This window comes from Trachinotus anak, unplaced genomic scaffold (assembly GCF_046630095.1).
Source record: "Trachinotus anak isolate AG129_WGS33_773 ecotype Australia unplaced genomic scaffold, CSIRO_AGI_Tana_v1 ptg000004l, whole genome shotgun sequence".
NCBI lineage: Eukaryota > Metazoa > Chordata > Actinopteri > Carangiformes > Carangidae > Trachinotus > Trachinotus anak.
Window position 1 is genome coordinate 400,678 of NW_027273855.1, and position 24,323 is coordinate 425,000.

Sequence of the window (24,323 nt, forward strand, 5' to 3'; positions counted from 1 at the left end):
CATTTTCATTTATTAATGGCTCTACTCGTGTACATTAACTTAATAATTAATCTTTGCAGTATTCTAATGCCTGCCATCACAGGAGGGAGGTGTGTTGTGATGGCAGATTCTGCATAATTATAGATTCCTCAATTAATAATGAGTTGACCAGAAGGAATTTAGTATCATGTGCACAATATCGGGTTTCTATTGTGGTGTTATAAATTAAGCATAAGGTGTAGTGGGGAGCTCAGAGCTCAGACACACTCTGTTGTAGCTCACAGAAAAAAAAACATCAACTATTATCAACTTAATGACACTTTGAATCAGAATCAAACATCCTCACCTCAGGCAAAACACAACAGCTCTCTGCAACTGAAGTATGAGCAATTAAAACCACAGAGGACTGATAATAATGACGCACTCTGGATATTCAGGGAACTGGTTTGTGAATGAAGATACTGCAGTTGTCTGTTCTGTGTTTTACTCTGGTCTTTTATTGTGAAGAAGCACTTTGTGACGTCTGATTTATAAAGGGACGGGGGGCGGGGCTAAATACACCTGAAACCTTGTCAGCACAGAGAGCCAGAGTTAGCATTAGCACAACCACTAACACTGTGTCAGCCACTACCAATTACAAGCTAACAAACAACATAAACAAATAAAAGATGCTAACTACGCTAACGGTTCTGATCCGTCTGTTAGAAGTCTTTGAATCTAAACAATAACAAAAGAAGGCATTTGGGTGTCGTTGTGAGATAGAAAAACAAAAAATCGACTTCAACCTGGATAAAAGTCAATTTGAGCTTCTGGCTGAAGAAAAGTCTTGGAAACATTTGTGATAATGTTGGAATGCAACTACAAAATATACAACATAGGTCCAGTCATTTTTAGGCTTTTTAATTAGGAAAATAATATATTACAGCTTTAAAACCCTCTGCAGAGGTTGAGCTAATGTGTTACAGCAACTCAAACACCACAAAACTCAAACAAGGCATTTTCCAAAGCGTGATCACTCTGCACCGAGGGACTCAGGAAGTAAGACAAGTTGGTGTCCACCTCCAGACCTAAAGGTCAAGTACTCAGGTCTTAAAAGTGTCAGTTGTTAGATGACTTATCTATTTTACTGTGTCTGAACATTTGATGAAACACCTCGACTTTTGTGGATTTGGCTTTCAGGGCCATTTCCTTCAACACTGTCCTTCTACATTCCTCTCTTTGAACACATGAGGTTATTGAAGAGCAGCTCTGTCTGGATGCCAGTTTCTAAAGTTTATGTTGAGTCTTCATTCGTGTCAATGACTCACTGGAGGTTTTTAAGACAGGCTTGGTATTTATGCTGCCCAGTTATCTGTCGGCACACCATCCAAGGTCCAACCAGCTAACTGGGACAGTTCAAGGTGCAAAACAGTCTCAAGATAATCCTGAGTGAGGGAGGGGCTGTGGTTTGTCTCTATCTGTCTGAGGAAGTCTATTGATCAGACAAATTGATTGTTAATACATTATCTTTCCTTTATGCCATCTCTGTCTCCGTCTGTCTCCCCTCATCTCTCCAGGACATCGACTGGGTGCAGACAGAGAAGCATGTGTTCGAGCAGGCGTCCACCAATCCCTTCTTAGTAGGCCTGCACTCCTGCTTCCAGACAGAAAGTCGGTAAGAATGCGATGAGGCTGAACTTGCACTGTAGCTCACAGCACCTGACAGTAATTTACGGTGTTAGTTTGATGATGGTCTGTTCTTCATTAATGAAGAAGGTTGATGTTTCAATATCATCAACAAACCCCATGAAAATTAATGTCTCCTGTTAAATATTGTTTGTGTAGCAAAAGCCTGACACCTCATGCCTCTGAGTCATGGAGCTCCACTATCCTAAAACTACTGTGACGCATTCAGTCACTTGGACTTCATCACTGCATGATGAGTCATCTTGTTAAAATGTGGATTTTAGTGGAATTTTGCTATGAATGGATGATATTAAAGGTCCCATATTCTATACTTCTATGTTTTATCTGAAGTGTTGATCTCCATCAGAAGATATATCTGTGGTTTTAAGAACCATCTCAGTGTACTTTTACATCTCCTCTCTCAGGCTTCTCTCTGGAGCTCTAGTAACAACAGGTTGGTCAGCCAATCAGAAGAGAGGCTCTGAGTCTCTCTTCTGATTGGCTGACTGTTTTCTGAGTGATCCAATAAAAATATAGCAGATTTCAGGTAAACACTCAGAGAAACAAAATCCTGCAAGGTTGGATGGTGGGTCCAGGTGGGCGGGGCTTGGGGCGTGGCTGAGGGTGGTGACTGCTTTGTTGTGACATCACAAAGTTCCAGAAGTCCTGACAGCTGGTTTTAAGGCTCAGTTTCTGAATACAGGCTGTGTGCATTTCTCTGTGGACTGAGGCTTTGATACTTTCACAGTATTAATATAGAACCTAGACCTGCTCTATAATCACAAACACATGGACATCTACCTTTAGACTGGATGGAGCTTTAAAATGCTTTAAGGCCAAAGGCTCCGCACCTAAAAAGATCTCCTCATGTTTCTTTCCCTGTTATTTTGTCTTATTGGTATTATTTTGATCTTACTGCATTGTTTTACCATTTAGTTTAGAGAGATTTAGATGTAATTTTTACATGCATGACAAAGCACAGGTGTGCTCTGTCTGATGGTATTATAGGTTTTGAGAATCCTTTTTGCCCTGATGAAGGTCTCATCATCAGAAGCTTGGCTTCATTATCAAATACTTGACTTGGAAGTGTACAGAGCTGTCCGTTCTCCATCACACTGATTCTACAGCATTCTTAGGGACTTATGAGTCAAGACATTTCTGTTGGTAGAGTCATATTTTGAGATACAGAAAATGCCTTCTCAAGAAACAGATCCATTTAAATCAAAGAGACATAAGCAGACAAAGCACACGTCCTGTTTTATATCTGATGTACTGAAACCTTTTTTCTCTGCAGGACATGTTGTTTTGTATGTTTTTCACTTTTTTCAAAGCTCCTTTGTTAAATAATATCAGTGGTATACTAATGTGTTTTCCCATCATGCTCTGGTTTCCAGGTTATTTCTGGTGATTGAATATGTGAACGGTGGGGACTTGATGTTTCATATGCAACGACAAAGGAAGCTGCCAGAAGAACATGCAAGGTAAACATCCAGATGTTGGAACATATGTTTACATATATGATTAAAAAATCCTAGTCGAGAATTTAAGCATCTGTATTTAGAAACAGTTTATGATCTTTAACTGTGTTAGTTTCATATGGAAATGAAACTTTTTCAGTATTTTATCTCATGTCAGAGGTGAATGTATAAGTATCATTTTTTAAGGATCAGTGTGCAGGATTTACAGGGGGGCAATATAATATTCATAATTATATTTTCATTGGTGTATAATCCCCTGAGAAATCACCTGTAGCTCTCCTACACGCTTTACAGGAAGGAGTGAGGGGCGGGTTTTCAGTACAATCTACAGTCTCACCACTAGATGTCACTAAATCATATAAACTGGTTCCTTAAACAAACATGAAGTGAAGTGATTTTTCCTTTGGCTGTTCTCAAATGTTCAGACTCTTTAGACAATGTCAGGACTACTGCAGTGAGGCCTTCAGGAACAGGCTGTATGACCGGGGCATGACAAACGAGTGGGTGAATTAATAACTGGATCTCGGTTATGTTGACATGGCCGAGTCAGCCGGCTACACAGGAAACACGTCTGTGCTGTTTGGGCAGACTGACTGAACTTCCTCCAGATGGTTCCTCTGTATTTCACGTGATGGTATTATGTGGAGGGCAGAGCGTGTGCACTGTAGTCTTTGTCTTTCAGCGAGATCAGAAAGCATCAGTTTCATGAAAGCGTCTTGTGTTCTATGGTGTGGGACAGCTGGAGTGGGTGTGCATGGCTGAAGAAGCTTTTATGTTCACCTTCTTTGCACTAAATGTTCCTCCCCAGCACACTTCCTCTGAGTACTCCTCACAAACGAAGGCTTAATGGGAACCTTTAGCAGCATGGACGTGGCAATGCTGCCAAAACCAAACTCAACACCCTTTTTTCCAGCTCTGAGAAATGTAATGAGCACCCATAATTCATTGTGCCTGTCTACTTGCAGGGCACTCCAACTGTGGCTCTGATAAATACTGGATCAAAGGCTGGGTAATTTAGAGAGGCACTGTTGGGCCCCAATCGGCCCCTGCAATCTGTATTCTGGAGACAGTGGCTGTACATATGCAAAGCAGCATGTTAATCACTCATAATGATTGTACATATTCATGAGCAGTGCTCTTAGAGAGCATTCCCCCGTGCAGTGGGGGAGGCGGGCCGGTGGGCGACGGATGGTGCTGCCGATAGGACGCAGCTTCTATCAGTCTGATGCCAGCAATGAAACAACGGTGTACAATGAGGGCTGTCACAGAGAAAACGTGGGGGAGCAATGTGGGATTTGTGATTTCTCTGTCAAACGTTGCTCCACGACAGTCTTTCCTTCAGTGTTTGTCAATCGTGAATTTACAGCAGGCAGACAGAGAGGAGCTCATCAGTCTTAATGAAGGCTTATCTCCCAGAGACAGAATACACACTACCTACACATGGAGAGGAAACATGCTGCTGACTCACCAAAGAGGCACACAGTACATCTAATCACAGCTAAAGCATCAGAATGTAAAGGGTAATGTTCACTTTAAATATGTTCACACAATTAGAATAAAATTAGGAACATAAATCTACTGATGAAAAGTCCTTTAAACTTCAGAACAACTTACTGATCAAATAGAAATAAACGAAGGTTCATTATATATTCTGTATCTCTGTATTTGGTTTGATTGCTTCATATCAAACCAAATACAGTCCCATAATTAAAAAAAGCCGCACAGAGACCCTGGGTGATCCAATAAAAATGGATGGTGGGTCCAGGTGGGCGGGGCTTGGGACATGGCTGAGAGCAGTGACTGCTTTGTTGTGACATCACAAAGTTCCAGAAGTCCTGACGGCTGGTTTAAGGCTCAGTTTCTGAATACAGGCTGTGTGCATTTCTCTGTGGACTGAGGCTTTGATACTTTCACAGTATTAATATAGAACCTAGACCTGCTTTATAATCACAAACACATGGACATCTACCTTTATGCTACATGGGACCTTTAGAATAGAATAGAATGAAGTGGGTTCATTACTTTTCTGGCATTTACTATGTGTGCTCAGATAAAAGCTCATAGATTGATTGGAGTGGAAAGGGTTCATCCTCTGGAGACATGAATGTCCTCAGCAACCATACAAACCTTCTCAATAAAGTCTCTGTTGCAGAAATTCTCTGCAGTAACTTTATTCAAACGTGACAGGAGTGTTACAGGTAGAGATGCAGTGTATTTGTCACCTGGAGCGAGGACAGTGCAAACCCTGCAGGCACAAAGCAGCCACCGATGTCATTAGATGTTGGGACTTGGTTGAATGTAGGTTGTGATTTTGGGTGACCAATATTCAATGTCATGACAACGTCTAAAGTCCAAAGTTAATTTGATGTAGAATACTGAAGACAGCTGAGTTTTCAGTTGTGTTGTTAAGAAACCAAAATCCAACATCTTCCGAATGTCTCATCTCAATGTTGACACAAAAATATCTTATTCTTTGTTCAGTTTATCTCTGTGGCCTCATTAATGACCATTGTGAGAATGATGGTTATTCATTTTGTAGTGTTACATTATAATATTGTGCTCATTTCATACATGTGCTGTGCAGGAAATATTATAAATAAGTTATTATTCCAAGCTTAGTAAAACTGCTATTCTGACTTTGACGAGTCAACGTGTGCAGAGACCAGGGGCTGCAGGTTTTGATGTTTTCTTGGATATTTGTCCTGGTGGAGGCACTAGAGGACCCGTCAGATACTTCATTCACTGCATTTCTCCCGCCTTCTTCACAGATTTTATGCTGCTGAAATCTGTATTGCTCTGAACTTCCTGCATGAAAAAGGCATCATCTATCGGGATCTGAAGCTGGACAACGTTCTCCTGGACCACGAGGGACACATCAAGCTCACAGACTACGGCATGTGCAAAGTAAGAGAAGGATTGATTTTTCCAGTAGACTGTGTGGATTGCTGGCGTAGGGTTATCAATAATGCAGTGCATCAGTATTGACTGGAAGTACTAACAAGGCCTAAGCCATTTTTTCCCCACCATTCATGTTCTTGTACTCATCATATCTTCAATCTTTACAACCACTGTTCTTTCCTTTGCACTTCTTTCCCTTTCTTCCTCTCCGTCTTCTTCTTCTACCCAGGAAGGGATCAGACCAGGTGACACCACCAGTACTTTCTGTGGGACACCCAACTACATCGCACCTGAGATCCTCAGAGGAGAGGACTACGGTGAGCACAGGGGTCAGGCTGGGTGGGATCAGTTCATGTCTAAGCACTGATGCTGATCATATCTTTGGTTTGAGGCTCACAGTAGTCAGTCTTTAAAGATGGAAGAAGATACATGGAGACGATCTCCAGCAATGACCAGCCTCAGTTTGTGATTTATTCTGAAATGATGGGAGACGTTTGAAAAACAGTACTGAATGAATATCTTGTGCCCTCTCAGGCTTCAGTGTGGACTGGTGGGCTCTGGGCGTGCTGATGTTTGAGATGATGGCTGGGAGGTCTCCATTTGACATCATCACTGACAATCCTGACATGAACACAGAGGAGTACCTCTTTCAAGGTGAGACAGAGGAATTTAATTCTGCACACTGCAAGAGGAGCATCACTGTGCAGGGAGGAGGCTTTGAACTGGGAGAGACCACGAGTCATTGTCAAACCTTTACTAAAACATTTCAGTGAACATTTTATATAGCAGTTTATTTATTTCTGATTTTTGTCTTGTAAAAGCTGTTCAGCTCTGAAACAAGTCTCCATATTGAAAAGGTTTTTTCTTCGGCGTAGAACAATTGTGAGATTCATAACTTCAGTTACCTGTGGTTCTCCTCTGGAGGTAAAGGTCAAGTTGGCCAACAAAATGTTTTCCAAAAGGTTGAATCATGTAGAGATCAGACATTTAAAGGACCATTCTGTGAGCATACAAAGGAAATATTTACAAAGGAATTCGAGTTGGAGGAACTATTAAGGGGTCACCAGATCATTTGTGGTCATCCTCAGGGGACCCTAAATACCAAATCCCATAACAACTTTGGCCTGGACCAGTGTTGGGCTAAAAAATAGACTGATGGGCCAACAGACAGGCATTGCTATCCTCAGCTCCGTGACATTGTATTCAGGGCTAAACATCAGAATTGATCATGTGCTAATGTTTAGCAGGTACAGCAAACTGTTTACCATCTTCACCATCTTAGTTTAGCCTGTTAGCATGCTAACATTTCCTTGTTAGCTCTAAAGACAAAGTAGAGCAGAGGCTTAGTTCTGCAGGACACATTTCTTCTTCTTTCCTCTTATTTCCAGATTTTATGGCAACACATCCAATAGTTGTTGAGACATTTAACCATTTAACTCTTACCTAAAACAGTAACCAGCTGGTGATGCTAGTGTCTCATCAGTCATTATAATTCATCCTCTGGGGGGAAAACCATCCAATATCTGTTCAGATCTTTCACTTTGGACGAACTGACTGTCTCTGTCACATCACTGTGGCTGAAAAATAGAAAATATACTTTCTAAATTAGAAATAACAAAATAGAAAATGTGTAGACCAGGGGTCGGCTCTTTCATCCCTCTGCTGCGGCTCCCTGTGGCTTTGGAAAATAAATAATGAGTATTTAATTTAAATTTATTTTATTTTAGTTCGTTAGTTTTTTAAATGTTATTCTAAATTTGAAGATCATGGTGATCTTGTAACATTAAAGTAAAACGTGTTTAATTTTTTGTCGCTCAAAATATGTGTCACAACCGCCGATGTGGGACACCCGCCGGCACCTGATTTATTGAGCTTTTCGACCCCCAGTAGGTCAACCATGGATAAATCCAAGAAAAGAAAAGTTTTTGTAGAAAAGAGAACATTTAATGCTACGTGGGCAGATTAATTTGCTTTCACTGCTGACGAGGAAAACTCAAATAGACACTGAGTATTTTATTTGAAAGTAACCTTCAATCAAGCGTCTTTTTTTTCGGAGTTCAAAATGTTTTTGTTGCATGTAGAAATAAAATTTCGTTTTCTCTGTAGCAGTTCATTGATTTCATAAATGCAACACACTATAGTTTTTTTATACATAGCATAAAGGTAAAAAATTATATATGTAGTGTTATCTTCATTTTAGATGTCAAAAGGGTTTTGTGGCTCCCGGCGTTTTCTTTTCTGTGGGAAACGGGTCCAAATGGCTCTTTGAGTGTTTAAGGTTGCCAACCCCTGGTGTAGACACAGTAAATACTGTAATTATTCTAAATGTTGTCAGTGACTGCAGTTCTCAGAAAAGTAACAAAATATGTGTTTTACAAAAGCAAATTTTCCTTTAAAAGTGCCTCTCACTCTGACAGTGTTTTTTTATCCTCTCTCCCTGTCGTCCTACATCTGTCCCTGTTCCTTTAGCAGGAACGTGCCTGGCTCTTAACTCCATTCTCTATGGTTAAAGGGATTGGGAGTAGAGAGGAGTAGTGGGGAATCAAATATGAATATTGAGAGCACATGGCAGGCTGTTTGGTGCCATTTAAACAAACACATGTTAATTTAACCCTTTGTGACGCATAACTGATACTCTGAGAGTGGGTAAAATAGACTCCATGTAATGGAATAACAATCAGCTCCAGGCTGTGGAGGATTTATGTCTGTGTAAATCCAGGCTTAGATGGGCACAGTACACTTCAGCAAAATGGAGGAATCCAGGGAAGCAGGACTAATTTTATTTCTCTCAAATGTTAATTACTTTTAGTTTGCTTTTTTTATTTATTAATACGTGACTTTGTCATATATCACATTAGTGAGATACAATAGTTTGAAAGCCTTTAAATTAACATTCATTCTGTGTCTTCTGGTTTATTTCCTGTTGATGAAATGTGCGTTCTGTGTCTTTCTCCACCTTTTTTCCACCTTTGAAATCCAGTTTAGTGATGTGTGTGTTGTAAATTCAGTTGACAGATTACATGGTCGGCGAAAATTCAACCCCCGGGCTAATTAAACTATTTAAACCCCTGCAGATGAGTGAAAAACAAATGGTAGCCTGGTAAAACAAAAGGATGACTGCACTGTATCTACATGGACCGTACCACCTAGAAGTTGACATTATGCTGTTACAGTTCGTGTGTGTGTGAGAAATGGGTTAATATTTGAACTTGTGCAATGATGCACTGCTGCTTACTCATGCTATAATTCCTGCCCTTAAGCATTTAAGCTGTTCTCTGTTAGTTGGTAACTGATGCAGCTGATAGCACAGGTCTCCGTCTCCCATCAGTCAAACTGCAAAGGAACTGTTAGATCTGCAGCATCAGGAAATGTCAGTGTTTTATGAGAACATTTCCTGATGCTGTAACGTTGTTTTATATGATGTTTTTAATAGTATGAGGAGATGGATGCAGACGGCTGAGGCCAGTGGTTATTGGTACCTCGCAGAGCAAAGAGAGCTGAGGGGGAATGACCTCAATCTGGACTCTCGCTCACATTTGAGTGTTTTTTTAATGTGCTGCTATGTTGTTGATTCAGTTTGTTTTTCATGTTAACTGCTGCTTTCTGGAGAAATTTTACTGTGGGCTGTTATATCTTCTTAATACAGAGATAATACATTTGTGAGGAGCGGGAACCATTGTGCAGTGAGGCTGGGGGGCTGGGTGTGGACACTGTGTTCAGTAGAAACCATCCTGCTCATACACAACCAGCTGAAAGAAGCCACATACCTGTATCTTCGACACGTATCTTGGGTTGATTACATGTCAGGATTAGCCACTTTCCTGTTCGCCAGCGTCAATGTGCATCAGTGCTCCTTGGATTTGCTCCAGCTGATTCACGTGGGCGGCTGTGGTTCAGGAGGCATTGGGGTCATTCAGTAATAGGAAGGTCGTTGGTTTGATTCCCAGCTCCTTGGGCAAGATACTGAATTCTGAATTGTGTGAGTGATAGAAAAGCATAGAAAATGCGAGATGTATGAATGTGTGTAAATGGGTGAATGTGATTTGTAATAAAGTCCATTGACTTGATCTAATTGTTCTGGCGTCAAATGATGAGGAAGTTATAATTCTGCAAAACTACACATGTTCAAGAAGGCATCAAAAAAATACCTCCACATTACACCCATGCATGTTTACTTCATTCTTGAACATTGAGCTGGACGCAAGCAAACACAACCAAGGGGCATTTTTGACGTTAGCATGGATGTTTTTTGAGATTTTGAGCGCAATTCTTTTTTTTCCCGCCTCCTGAGAGGAGTTGAAGCTTTCTTCATGCTTAGATTATTTTAAAGCAGTGTTGAGATTTGGGAGGTGTACACGTCTGCACATCTGCAGCCGACACTTACCCATAACACCCCTCCCTGTGTCGTCCTGTGAGCAGACTGCTCCAGCATCAACGTGATGCTTTACAGTGGACTGACGAGCTCTGCTCTTTGTGGTGAATCTTACACTGATCAGTACCAGAACTGAGCTCAGTCAGATAGTACTTGTAAATAATATTACCATGGCAACCTAAACCACAAAGACGAGTGAAATTCAAAGTGGCTTGGACCGAAGAAAACAAACTGTGGGTGTGATCACACCCTCTGTGATATCTGTCCTTCTATTTGCATATGTGTTTCATCGTTCCATATGGTCCATACATAGCCCACTCCCCCCTCCCTCCCTCTCTCACCCCCACACAGTCCTCCATGACAGAAATTCCTCCATACTACAGAAGCCTCATGTGACGCATAACGTCTCTGCTGTGACTGTCAAGAGCATCGCGTGGCTCCGTGGCTAGCATCTGCCACTAGCACCGTCCTCCTGGCGGTCTCACCGGTAGAGCACCAGGTTTCTGGATGAGCGCCTGCCAACGGAAACCAGCCCTTTCACTATAGGAGCCACCCGGCCATATGCCATCTAGCTAAACCCTGTGCAAGGCCCTGCTTTGGGTATCAGTCCTCCACATGCCAGACCCAGAGCTGTAGCCAGACAGAGCGAGAGAGACGGGAAAACATAAGATTCAGAGGAGAAACCAGTCACAAAGTGGGATTCACATGAAAACACGCACAGTTTTAAAGCTTCACACAGTCTAAAGGTAGATGTCCATGTGTTTGTGATTATAAAGCAGGTCTAGGTTCTATATTAATACTGTGAAAGTATCAAAGCCTCAGTCCACAGAGAAATGCACACAGCCTGTATTCAGACACTGAGCCTTAAAACCAGCCGTCAGGACTTCTGGAACTTTGTGATGTCACAACTAAGCAGTCACCACCCTCAGCCATTCCCCAAGCCCCGCCCACCTGGACCCACCATCCAACCTTGAAGGATTTGGTTTCTCTAAGTGTTTTACTGAAATCTGCTATATTTAGTTTGGATCACCCAGAAAACAGTCAGCCAATCAGAAGAGAGGCTCAGAGCCAACCCCTGCACAGCAACAGGTGGTGTTATTTATTTAGCATCAAAATTATCACACATAGGAAAACTGACAGGACTCTCAGTGGTGGTGACTACTTTACTAGTAAAACTTAAAACTTGTCTTTATTCACTGCTCCATGATCTTGTCCATTATCTGTGTCTGATGGTTAATAAGCTGCTGATAAATGGTCCCAGAGCAGGCTGAATGTTAGCTTCTCTCACAATTCCTTTCAAATGTCCGGCTGATCATTTGTTGTAAATCGTGAAACAAACTGGAAGCTGGTGAAGCTATGAGAGTAGCCAGTGTCGGTTACATCGCTGTAAGTCCAACAACACTGCAAAACCAGTTCAAATGATCATGTCTGACTTTACATATGTGTTGATTCAGTGTTGAAAACAACACATACACTCTCCAGTGACTCTGTGGTCATTCAGACAGTTTCAGAAACACAGAACATGATATTGTAACAAATTTACTTGCGGACCACGGGTGGTCCACGGACCAGTCTTTGAGAGACACTAGTTTAGAGAGATGATTTTCATTCAGCTTGGTTCTCTCCCCTCTTTCTACAGCAGCTCTCATCAAAGACAATGTGAACTAAAAACCTGAATGAAGCTCGTCGCGCAGTAATGTTTGCTTCAGCAGCTGAAGTTGGAAACTCTGTGTCTGTTCTGGTGTTTTTTGAACAGCAGCCTCTTGTCTTACCCTGAAACATTAGACTTTGAGGGGGAACAGTGGTCACATGACGGTGAACTGAGATTGGGAAAAGAAGCTCTGGTCGCCTCAGTGTGTAGCAGCGCTGATCCTTGGATCTGGGTTTCTGAGGGAAAAATTAGTTTTCAGAGTGTTTTTGTTCTCGTTTGTATGACAGTGTGGAGCTGTGGGAGTCTCAAGGTTGTGTGTAGACCATCAAAATGAGTGAAAGAACAGAACAGTGTCCTCTGTATCTTCTCCCGCCCTTTGACTCCCACACAGCAGACATGGGCACCCACAGGCAGGTTGGACTGTGAATCATCCTCCTCCCTACTCACGATTGTCCTTTTCATTCTCTCTCCCTCTCTCTCTCTTTTTTGTTGCTGTCCTTCTTCTGTTTTTGCCAACAGTTATTCTTGAGAAGCCCATTCGCATCCCAAGGTCTCTGTCGGTGAAAGCTGCCAGCGTGCTCAAGGGCTTTTTAAACAAGGTGAGAGCCGTCCACTCCCAATCAGCCCCCCCACCCCACCCCACACCCCCTCTGTGTGTCTGTGCACACTGTTGCTCAGTCAAATCATCATGTGTGGGATCTTTGCCAAGAACCTGGGCTGTGTTATGGACAGCCAGGAAACGCCTCTTTATTCAGCTCCTCACTGAATCAGCTTGTTCCTTTGTGACAATAGTAGAACTAGTACAATATAAAATGTAAAAACAGTCTACGCCAGGATCTCTGCGTCAGAAATCAGAAGTGTGGACATGACGATGTCAAACTGTGATCACTGAGATGAGAAAAATCTCAGGACTCGAAGGAATAATTTAGCATTTTATGAAATACACGGCTGGGTATTTACTGCCTTTCAGAGAGTGAGATAAAAAGATCGATATCAACTTCCTGTTAATGTTGTCGCTACAAAGCTAGAGCCAGAAAGCAATTAGCCTAGCTTAGCATAAAAACAAGGAGTTTGTCCATCTGTCCAGTGCTTCTGTGAAGCGTCTCTGCTGGTTAAATGACAGCGTTACATCCAGAAGTCTCTGTGCCAGACTAAAAAATACGACTGAATTAATGAGCTGTAAGTGTTGTGGTAAGTTTCTGCCTCCAGTCTTTAGACTCTGCTGGATTAACCATGTTCTGTGTGTACATCTCTAGACCAGTGGTTCCTGACCTGTGGGCCGACAAATGTTGTTTTTAAATGTTTTAAAATGAAATGATCCTTGAAAACATTAAAAATGTTGAAACTCCATCACTGTGTTAAACCAATGAAGGAGCTGTTGTGTTGTTGCCGGCGGACCACATCATACACCTGTTTGTTGCAGGGTCGGATGTGAACCACAACATGTTAGATATTGTCTGGTGGACCATGAGTTGGAAAAGGTTGGGAACCACTGAATTATCAGTCTGGTGATATTCAGTGTTTTTACTATAGTCAACAAATCACATGTAAAGATCAAAGACAACAATAGCCGATCAAACTGTAAAACACTTTGGATAAAAGCATCATATAAATGCAGCTCATCTACCATCTTATCCCTCTGAAGATCCAAAACACATCAGTGAGTCACACTGTTGTCATGTGGGTGACATGTTCCTCCTTTACCACGAACAAACACACACACACACACACACACACACACACACACACTGTAGTTTATTCTGACTCAGACCCACACACACCATCCTGCTGCTACAAATACTCACTACAGCACCAAATGTTGATTAATCCGCCACTGAAAATAGTCCCCAACAAATACACCGTTTCCTGTTTGGGTAACATTTGTTAACAGCTGCAGTGTCCAGCTGTTTCAGGAAATGATTGAGCTTTATTTAAAGATGAAACCATATGTTTGTATTAGTGAGGTGTTTTCAGAAGGGGAGAGAAGTCAGAAATACTGAGACACAGACCAACACTGTGGGCTTGGGTCTTTTCAAGAAAAAAAACAAAAAGAAAACTATAGAATAACATCAGACTTATCTTTTCACTCCCACGTTATAAGTCTGTATTTTTATATCTCAGTCAAGTGAATGGAAAACAACAATTCAAAGTTCTGAATATCTAGTGACCTGTGGAGTGAAAACACTGGTGCAGCCCTTTTAGAAATACTATGATCTTATTAAATGTACGTGTTTATAATTACCATGAACACATTTTCTGTGTGTACATTTTGCAGAACAGTTGTGTTTGTGCATTTCAGCCTCCGGTTTCATGTTTTGATGTGTGTGAGGTGTCAGTGTAGCTTTGGTGCGTGCAGAGTTTTTCTGTTTCTGTTTATTTTCACTGCACTTTGCCTCCGTAAGTCATTGCTGTAATTGTTGTGATGAAAAAAGCAGAGTCTAAGTGAAGCAGTTAGAGGGGGAGATGCACACACACACACACGCAGCGCGGGATGAAACATGTGGACTCAACATTATCACTAATTGTCCACATGTATTGATCTATAGATGTGTGTGTATTGCAGTTGCTGCTGTGTAACATCTGAAATATAACTAGAGAAATACTGGACGTTATTTCACCAACAGAAGAATCAACCTGCACTGTCCACATCTAGATGTCAAGTTACAAAGAATAATTTCAAGTTGCAGTTGCTTCTGTTGACGTTCCTGACCAGCTGTTTTGTTCCCAACAGGATCCCAAGGAGCGGCTGGGTTGCCAGGTCCAGACAGGCTTCACAGACATCAAGTCACACACTTTTTTCCGCAGTATAGACTGGGACCAGGTAAGAGCTGACTGAGGATGATTCAATCAGTTGTTGTGTGTTTGTTCTGTAATCTTTCAAAATATGCACATTCCATGACCAAAACGGAGCAGGGATAAAAAAAGATCTTTTATATAGAGGTATACTGATGGTCTGTTGAGCTTTAAACAAAAACATCATCACTGACAGCACTTAGAAAAAAAACAATATACAAGATTTAAACTAAATCAAGAATAACCTTTAGATTCTTTTCAGTTTTAGTCAGTAAAAAAACAAACGAAAAATCTGATTCAGTGTCCTACACTGTGAAATCATTCACTGTGTGCTCCTGAATGAATGAATGAATGAAACACAGCTGGTTGTTGGAATGAAGATAATGAATGATAATCAGAGCTGTATAATGCAGGATAATGCTCCAGGTCACAAACTGGTTTCATCATCATGACAGTGAGTCCGGTTCAGTCTCAGACCTGGATCCAGTGGACCCCCTTTGGGATGTGGTAGAACAGGAGATTGGCAGCTTAAATGTGCAGCTGACAGATCTGGAGCACAGGAGGAATCGGAGGAAGGAAGGAGGAAGTGAAGGAAGGAAGGAGGAAGTGGTCCAGTTCAGGTTACAAATGAATTCCAAGGAGTGGTTAGTTTGTGGAGGGAATGTGACTCAGCCTCGACCTGACCCAACTTCAGCTCAGACTTCTGAAAGATTGAGTTAAATGGCTGATGTAGCCAGGTGAATGCTGGGATGCGGATGATATTTCAGCAGATAGGAGCAGAGTTAATGTCCTCAGACAGCTCTTAGTGATGGATTGTGATTTTTCTGAGGTGGGGGTGACGACCTCACGATCTTACGTCCTGGACGATCTTCCTTTGGCCCATGATCTCTTCAGATGAATCGTACATTAAAAAGTGATATATTTAAAAAGGTCCAGTCACTGCTAACCAGCCAATTGTTAGCTGTTAAACAGTTAGCTGCTAACAGTAGCTGGTGGTTGTGCTCCGCAGCCTCAGCAAAGGTTGGTGCAGCGGCACATGAACCATTTCTCCACCTGAGCAATTTAAGTCCTGATATTTAGCAGCTGATAAATAAACAACAGCTCTGTTGAACGAGTTCTCCATCTGAACCAAGCATAAACTGTGATTGGTTGTGACACAATTTGTAAACAGAAGACAGCATTGTGGGTAAAGAGTTATGGCAAGCAGACAAACACCTGGAAAAAGCATGAACGCAGTGGAAAGATATGAATTACAACTTCCAGTCAGGACTTCAGAATAAAATCAGAGCAGAGACAGGATTCAGATCATGATTAAGATCAGGGCTGCGACGATTCCTCAAGAAACTGGATTAATAAAAGTAATCGAGGGAAAAATCGAAGCTTTGTTTAATCCATATGAGGCTCAGTCGTCAGCGTTAGAGATGAAGCAGTTTGATGGTTTGATTACAGTAAATATTCCTGATGATTAGTATTACCATTCAAATTTTAATTATCACAGTAACCATTAGCTGGTGAGCTGGGTTTAGTTTTGACAGATAATATTGATGCAGTTTAAGCAATAAAATTTTAATAAAAAGAAACCAGTTAGTTGTTCATTTATTTTTATTTTTTATTTTTATGATTACTAAAATAATCAATAGCTGCAGACCTAATTCAGACCATGGACTGCGATTCTACACAAGAAGATTTGTCATATGATCTTTCTGCCTAGCTTTTGCCTTCTGTGTATAAAGACCCAGAGGTGAAATACACCACAGGCTCGTGCACAGATTCAGACCTGATTCAACCAAACAGGTCTGAAAACGCCTTAAAAGAAACAAGAGGAAAGAATGTGGTTGTCACTTCCAGAATATTAGGATTGCTGTTTGAAGGGACATCATCAGGCTGGATCTCATGACTCATGGCAGGTGGATAAACGATGAGGTGGAAGGTGATCCTCCACATGTTCCACGTACACTTCCAGAACACAGTTGATCAGCGGCAAGATCCAGATGAGCGTCCCTTCCTGACAGACAGCGGCTGACAGCTGATCTGGGGTTTGACTCTTACAACCTGTCAGTTCGTTTAGAACTAATGTAACAACAACAGACACAGAATAAACACGGGACGCCCACATTTAATGCCAATCAGCTGCGAGAACACTGCACAGCTGTCATTCTATATTCTGAAATGCCTTTGTCAGACTTGATTGTGTGTCTGCTGTTCACTTCAAGAGCCTCAACAACACACACAGCACACCCTCTATTTACGATCTGAGCAGGCACGAGTGAGGTGGAGCCCTGTGTGTGTGTGTGTGTGTGTGTGTGTGTGTGTGTGTGTGTGTGTGTGTCTGTGTGTTAAAAAATGGATGATATAGTTATAGACATTGTGTGTAGACTGCCGCTGCGTGCAGTGAAGTACCTTCCCCCCTCTGTGGAGCAACAAGGCAAATAAAAGTGAATTTCTAATCACACACACATATTCACACCAACTGAAGCAAATGTGTGAAGTGAATATGTGTGTGTGTGTGTGTGTGTGTGTGTGTGTGTGTGTGTGTGTGTGTGTGTGTGTGTGTGTGTGTGTGTGTGTGGAGGTTGATACACAAAATTATTTGAAACCCACATGAAAGAAGGATGGAGGCCATACAATATTAATGATCTTTAGAGAACCAAACTACACTCTGACAGCTGACAGTTTATTAGAAACACCTAGTTAACACTGATGTCGTCTAATCCATCAGTGCTGCAATAACCCTCCTCATGAAGGTTGTAATGAGGTGTTGGAGGATGAAGCTCACGTCGTAAAGACGGGTGTTCCTATTATTTTGTCTGTCCCATTGATATCAATGAGGTCGGCTGAAAAACAGAAGCAGCTCTCTGTGTAACATAATAGACCTCCCACTTTATTCTTTAAAGATGTTTTAGCCTCTAACTTCATGTCAGAACTGTTGCATCTTTATCTATTTCAGATCAGCTGTTTTACTCTTTTCTGTGTTTTATCTGAAGTGTTGATCTCCATCAGAAGATATATTTGTGGTTTCAGAACCAAAAAGCATCTCAGTGTAGTTTTACATCTCCTCTCTCAGGCTTCTCTCTGGAGCTCTAGTAACAACAGGTCAGTCAGCCAATCAGAGGAGAGGATCTGAGGCTCTCCTCTGATTGGCTGACTGTTTTCTGAGTGAATCAATAAAAATATAGCACATTTCAGGTTAATACTCTGAGAAACCAAATCCTGCAAGGTTGGATGGTGGGTCCAGGTGGGCGGGGCTTGGGGCGTGGCTGAGGGCGTTGACTGCTTTGTTGTGACATCACAAAGTTCCAGAAGTCCTGACGGCTGGTTTTAAGGCTCAGTTTCTGAATACAGGCTGTGTGCATTTCTCTGTGGACTAAGCAAACAAGAATATAGAATATTTACTTTTCATTTAAATGAGAAGTAATTCTGTTTAATGCAACGGCCACATTTTATTCAGCTATTTAACAACTCAGACAAAAGCAGTGGATAATGACATAGACTCCATGTACATGAATAAGTTACTGGACAATTTGAATTTCCCTATAGGGATCAATTAAATCTGTTAGTGCGTAAGTGCATTATTTATTGAATTGGCAAATATCAATATTAAAAATATAATTCACTGCTGTCATGCTAGTTTATGTGTTTTAATCCATAAAAAATAAAATTTAAAATAGAGCTCTTATTTTCTGAACTCTGGTTTTACTTTTGGTTCATTTTCCTGAATGAAAATTGCGATGCTGTTGAAACTACACTGTTAATATGTTACTTCATCAGACATTAGCACAAATGCTAATTTAAGATGAATTAAGGCCATTTTTATATCCTCATTGTTGCCATGTCCCTCATGGGACAATTAGGTGAGATGGCAGGTAGTGTAGTGGTATAAAAGAGGAGGAAAACAATTGTCAGAGTGTTAATGAGCGCTGCCACCGCGCCTGTGAAGTACACACGAAAGGCAAACTGGGGAAAGATATCAAAGCAAAGAGAAATCCTGAGCGCAGCGACAAAGCTCCAATGTAGCGCAGAGGGAAAACAAGTTGACAAAGCTGTGAGAGGTGGAGTAGCGACGCTCTCTGCCCTCAAACTAGAAACCTGTCTCCAGACCTGACAGGCCTGGCATGCCGCTACTGTTGTTACCACGTATTAATATTCATCAGACAGTTCCTGAGGGAGCGCGAGCTTTCTCTCTGAAGAGATGACACATTTGAATATCATTTACCTGCTGTCCTCTTTTATTCCCTCTCCAAACGCACAGTTCCTCACTGCCAGAGAACTGTCAGGCTGATGAACACGGAGAAGAAGTCGATCATTTGGAAACAAGTAGTTCTGGATTTCACTTTTATTAATTATTTTTCACTCAGATCCCAGTTGGGCAGGAGACCAGATACCCATGTTGTGGATGTACCTGTGTCTCAACAGTGGAATTAACAGCAGAAAGTTTCTCCTCCGCAGCACAGTTACCTGTATCTGGTCAACAGTCATGTGACTTTCTATTTGAAGCATGCAGACTAACCTCCCGTGCTCCAGCTGTGTCCTGGCTGAGCCGAGCTCTGCCAGATGTGCAGCTGCAGCATCTCACTCACGTTCTTTTCAATTAAAAAGGTTCTTCATCGACAGTTTGAGAAAAATCAATATTTCCAAAGCATCAAATTACATTTTCCAAAAATACTAAATACAAAATATAACAAACAGCACTCACATTGATATACATGTATACAGTGATAATATATTTACAGTATATTATGTGTGTGTGTGTGTGTGTGTGTGTGTGTGTGTGTGTGTGTGTGTGGGTCACTCACTGTCCCTCAGGTTGTGACATGTTGATGTATCAGGCAGCAGATCTGCTCTGTCTCGGTCTCAGACGTCGTTTAGCTCATTGAAACGTGAGGTCACAGAAGTGAACTGATGAAAGTAAACGTTCCTCATTTCACTGAATGATTTCTGTTTCAGAAGCAAGTGCATCTCCGCCTCAACCTCACCTGTCGCACAGTGACCACATGTCCTGTTTTCTTTGGGTTGCCATGATGTTTTTTCTCTTCTCTGCTCTGCCGTCGTCACACGTCAACTTTATTTTTGCTGGAGCAGTTTTCATCTCCAGAGACAGAGAGAGGAGAAAATTCACTTCTGCATGTGTAGAAATGCCAGTACCTGTTCTCTTGTTCCGCCGGGAGCACATTTCACCGGGTGCTGAGCGGCTGTACCGCTCAACCTGTGTTCACACCAGCTGATTATATCAATTAATTTCTGATTTATTTTCAACAGAAAACATCTCTAAAACACTTCTGTCTCCTGCTAAAATGATTAAAAAATATATTTATATTTGTTCATATCTGTGACATGTTCAGATTCAGCCTAGACAGAGAGACAAGGTGTCAGCTGTATGTCCTAATGCTGGTATGATGTCACTATGACATCAACAGGTCTTTACTCTGTATATTTTTCCTGGGAGCTGCACTTCGCGCATGAAAAATAGGCGAGATGCAGATTCTCTAGATGATGCAGGAGAAGTGTGTGACGCAGGCAGTGTGTTCGCTCTGACCCGTTAACATGGGCAACGAAATAAAAACCAAGACATTCCACAGCCACAGAGCCAGGATGTTCCTGGTCTCTCTCTCTCTCTTTTCTCCTCTCTCCTCCCCCCCACCCCCCCTTTTTCTTCTCCTCCTAAACACAACCGGTCGAGGCAGACCCCCCCCACCCTGAGCCCGGTTCTGTTGGAGGTTTCTTCTTGTTAAAGGGAGTTTTTCCTCCCCCCTGTCGCCAAGTGCTGCTCTTTGTGGGAACTGTTGGGTTTTTCTCTGTAACAGAGTAAGGTCTCGACCTGACCCTGTGAAGTGCCTTGAGATAATGTAGATTATGATTTGGCGCTATACAAATAAAACTGAAAATTGAATTGAATTGAATTTTTTACTTCTGTGCTGCTGCAGCTGCTGAATCTCTTTTAGTGCTACACACAGTTCTCTGGTTGATAATCTGTCTGAACTGCTGCTTGTTTACAACCTGGACTGCTCATGTTTCTGACTCTGATGTCACAGCGTCGTCATGTTTCCATAACACAGCAGTCGTTTAAGGTAAAAAAAACACAAAGGTTAGCTTCAAACATGAGCGTGTTTCAGAAGAAGCAGCAGGATGTTTCAAAAGATATTTCAGTTACAGTTTCAGTTACCAGAAGTGATGTGCAGGTACTTGGCCTCTCTGATGTTGATCTCCTTGTTCTCATGGAGATGTGTTTCTAACCACTCTGATCCTCTCCTCTGATTGGCTGACTGTTTTCTGAGTGATCAAATTAAAAGATTTCAGGTAAACACTCAGAGAAACCAAATCCTGCAAGGTTGGATGGTGGGTCCAGGTGGGCGGGGCTTGGTGCATGGCTGAGGGTGGTGACTGCTTAGTTGTGACATCACAAAGTTGCAGAAGTCCTGACGGCTGGTTTTAAGGCTCAGTGTCTGAATACAGGCTGTGTGCATTTCTCTGTGGACTGAGGCTTTGATACTTTCACAGTATTAATATAGAACCTAGACCTGCTTTAGAATCACAAACACATGGACATCTACCTTTAGACTGTGGAGCTTTAAATGATACAGTGTTAGTGTGTATGTAAGTGTGTGATGTATCTGTTGACTGTGGTTCGTCTCCTGTCACATTAACACCAGCCTCAGATCAGGCTGACTGTCATCATCCAATCCTGTCCTGAAAGCATCAATGCCACTGGAATGTACACACACACACACACACACACACACACACACACACACACACTCTGACAGGTGCTGTGATCTGAGAACCCATGGCTCTCCTGTACAGCCCTGGCACCTCACTTACCTCTTTCATGTGCCCCTCTGGCCTCAGGGGCACTTCCCCTGTGTGTGTGTGCGTATATGTGTGTGTGTGTGTGTGTGTGTGTGTGTATATAAAGGTGGCGGCCTCGTTTCTGGCCTTCAGTGCACTTCATTACCACCACACAGAGCTGCAACCTGCCCAACAACACATCAGAGAGACTGGGGAAAGTAGGAGGAGAGAGGAGAGGGATGTGAAAAAGATAAAAGAATTGACAATGAGTAAGACAGAGACAAACGGAGAGGAGGAAGACGGAGACAGGATGTGAGGGGGTGAAGCTGACAGAGGAGTGTAGGTAGGCACTGAAAAAGTTGAAAAAGAAATTAGCAAATAGAGAGAGAGAGAGTTTGGGGGAAGGTGGGAATAATTTGGTGATGAGGGAATGAGAGGAAGAGATTCAGAGAGAAAGTGAGTTGCTTTGTGCTTTTGTTTATTTGAAGCTGTTGAAGCTTTGAACCAATAACACTAATGAAGCAGAGAGACTGAGAAACCAGCAGGAGAACCAGGAGCTTTGTAGCGCGCACACACACACACACACACACTCAGGAAACAACTGGCAGATGAGTGGTGAGTGTGGAATAGATTTGTCAACAGTGTTCACACTTCAACAACAGCACAGACTGTTTGTTAGTGCCTTTCAAAATAAAGCAGCACATTACAGAAGTGATTCTTTGAGCAGTTTCTCATTAATCTGCCACCTCGATGTTTAAATGCGCTGCCTGCTCATTTTCTCTGCTGCAGGACGTAGCCTCTTGTCAGGAGCCGGTGATGACGGTCGATGGCGAACAGCTTCAGCCATCATGGTGTTTAGAGGTTATAATGCTCCCTCTGAGCAGCCTCTTCTTCAGGGCAGACTGGACGCTACAATGACTCGCTATCAGAAAGTGATGAGACGGGCCGGCTGGGCTGGGGCTAGCTGGTTAGCATGCTAACTTTAGTAGAAGTAAAGAAGATAGAGACAAGCACTAACACTAGTGTTGTTTTCCACCTCTGGAGACAGATGTTGGTGAGTAAAGAAATGAAGTTTGATGCTGAACTCACAACATTTTGTCTGGACTGGTAAATGAACAGCTGTTAATGCTAACATTAGCTATGTAGCAATAGTATAGCTTACATATATCTCCTTTCAGACATGGTTTAAGATTAGAGGACCAAAACTAATTGGTGTGAAAATATGTGTAAAGGTATTTTAGTGTCTCCAGGGTCAGTTGTACCTGAAGACTACAAGTTTGAAAAGTAAAAAAAAAAACTGGGGGTGTAGAGTTAGAAAGACGTGAGCTCACCAGACCTCACCTCTACTGCAGGCTACGTTAGCTTCTACTAGCATAACACACCCAATCTTTCACTTAACTGTCGTGGTCAAGTTGCATTGTGGGTAATGTTCCCTCTAAGCTGCGCGCTTGCGCAATCGCGCACTGCTCACACATTCTCAGCGCACAAGAAAATCTATACAGCGCATAAAATAAAATTCAACATAAACTGTAAATTAATTAGAGCAATAACATTTTTTCTGTAACTTTTTGCAGTGTAACACAGTGAGTGACAGATGTCCAGCCAATGATACGATATGGTTCACTTCCGCTACGCAGCCAATCACAGCATTGACATTGCTTATGTAGGTGCCCTTCCCATACGCGCCGCGGCGCAGTGCAAGATAGCGAGCTAACAACAGTGCATTTCATTTTCAGTGGGTCAAATCACTGACATTAAAAGTAAACGAATGGAAATTGCTGCTGTAATTTGATTCTTTTAATAAGCCATGTAACTTGCTATGATCCCAGGTGTTGATCAGGTGTGATACAGGTGTGTGGCCACAACGTGCACATCTGATGTTGTTCACAATGGTCCTCAGTGTGCTCAGGGAGCTTGTGTGTGCCCAGACACATGGAAAATTAGAGGGAACATTGATTGTGGGTAATGCGTGTGTCGGGTGTTGATAAATGGAATGTGGAATAAAAAAGCCAGTCCCACCTGACATTGGGCTTTGACAGTGAAAACATGACTCTATTACTGTTAAAGCTTCTATAAAAATACACACACATGTAATTTGACTATAATGGAATATTCAGGGTTTCAGTACATACATGTATCTGTGGACTGTTTTTAATGTATTGCTGTTCTGTTAGTAAATGGAGAAGTTGTGGAGGAATCATTAAAATCTGGCTCTGTTTTAAACCTCCCACTTCTCATAAAGTAAAACACTATTAGGATGAGGAAACAAACACAAACACCATGGAGAGCGGGGCTGTGTACCTGTGCTCTTCCTGTGTCTGTCTGACTTCATTGTGCTCTCAGAAAATGTCCTCGGTGCACATTTTAACAGGATGAGGGACCGATGTGAAACCATGGAAACAAACCAGACTAAAACTCTCCTGGCTGAATCACTCGGGCACAATTATTCTGCTGCCTCAACCCTTTCCATTCTGTTGTTTTCCTCTGCACTTTCAGTCTTCTCCGTCTTCGATGCTGCAACAAGGTGCTCGTCTCTTTCTGTGGCAGATCTGACCACATGGAGAGGAGCCGCTGTTTGAGTTGGGCTCAGAGGGTGTGGGGGTCCCTTCCTTTCCTGCAGTCATTGTGTCAGATGAAGATATCGACAAGTCAGTGATTAAACATCTGACTTTGTCTCAGTGTTTATGTAAAAACCACCGTCTGT

The 24,323-nt window shown here is 42.1% G+C and overlaps 1 protein-coding gene across 4 annotated transcripts in view; it reads left to right on the forward strand.

Moving 5' to 3' along the window:
* The window catches only part of prkcz (protein kinase C, zeta), a 113,273-nt gene that overhangs the window by 74,093 nt on the left and 14,857 nt on the right, over window positions 1-24,323 (forward strand). For all 4 annotated transcript variants that reach the window (XM_071475041.1, XM_071475044.1, XM_071475043.1 and 1 more), the window contains 7 exons: window positions 1,536-1,633; window positions 3,039-3,125; window positions 5,891-6,026; window positions 6,250-6,337; window positions 6,555-6,674; window positions 12,563-12,642; window positions 14,775-14,864. In XM_071475041.1, coding sequence (XP_071331142.1) covers window positions 1,536-1,633; window positions 3,039-3,125; window positions 5,891-6,026; window positions 6,250-6,337; window positions 6,555-6,674; window positions 12,563-12,642; window positions 14,775-14,864 — 699 coding nt within the window. The remainder of the gene's footprint in view (window positions 1-1,535; window positions 1,634-3,038; window positions 3,126-5,890; window positions 6,027-6,249; window positions 6,338-6,554; window positions 6,675-12,562; window positions 12,643-14,774; window positions 14,865-24,323) is intronic.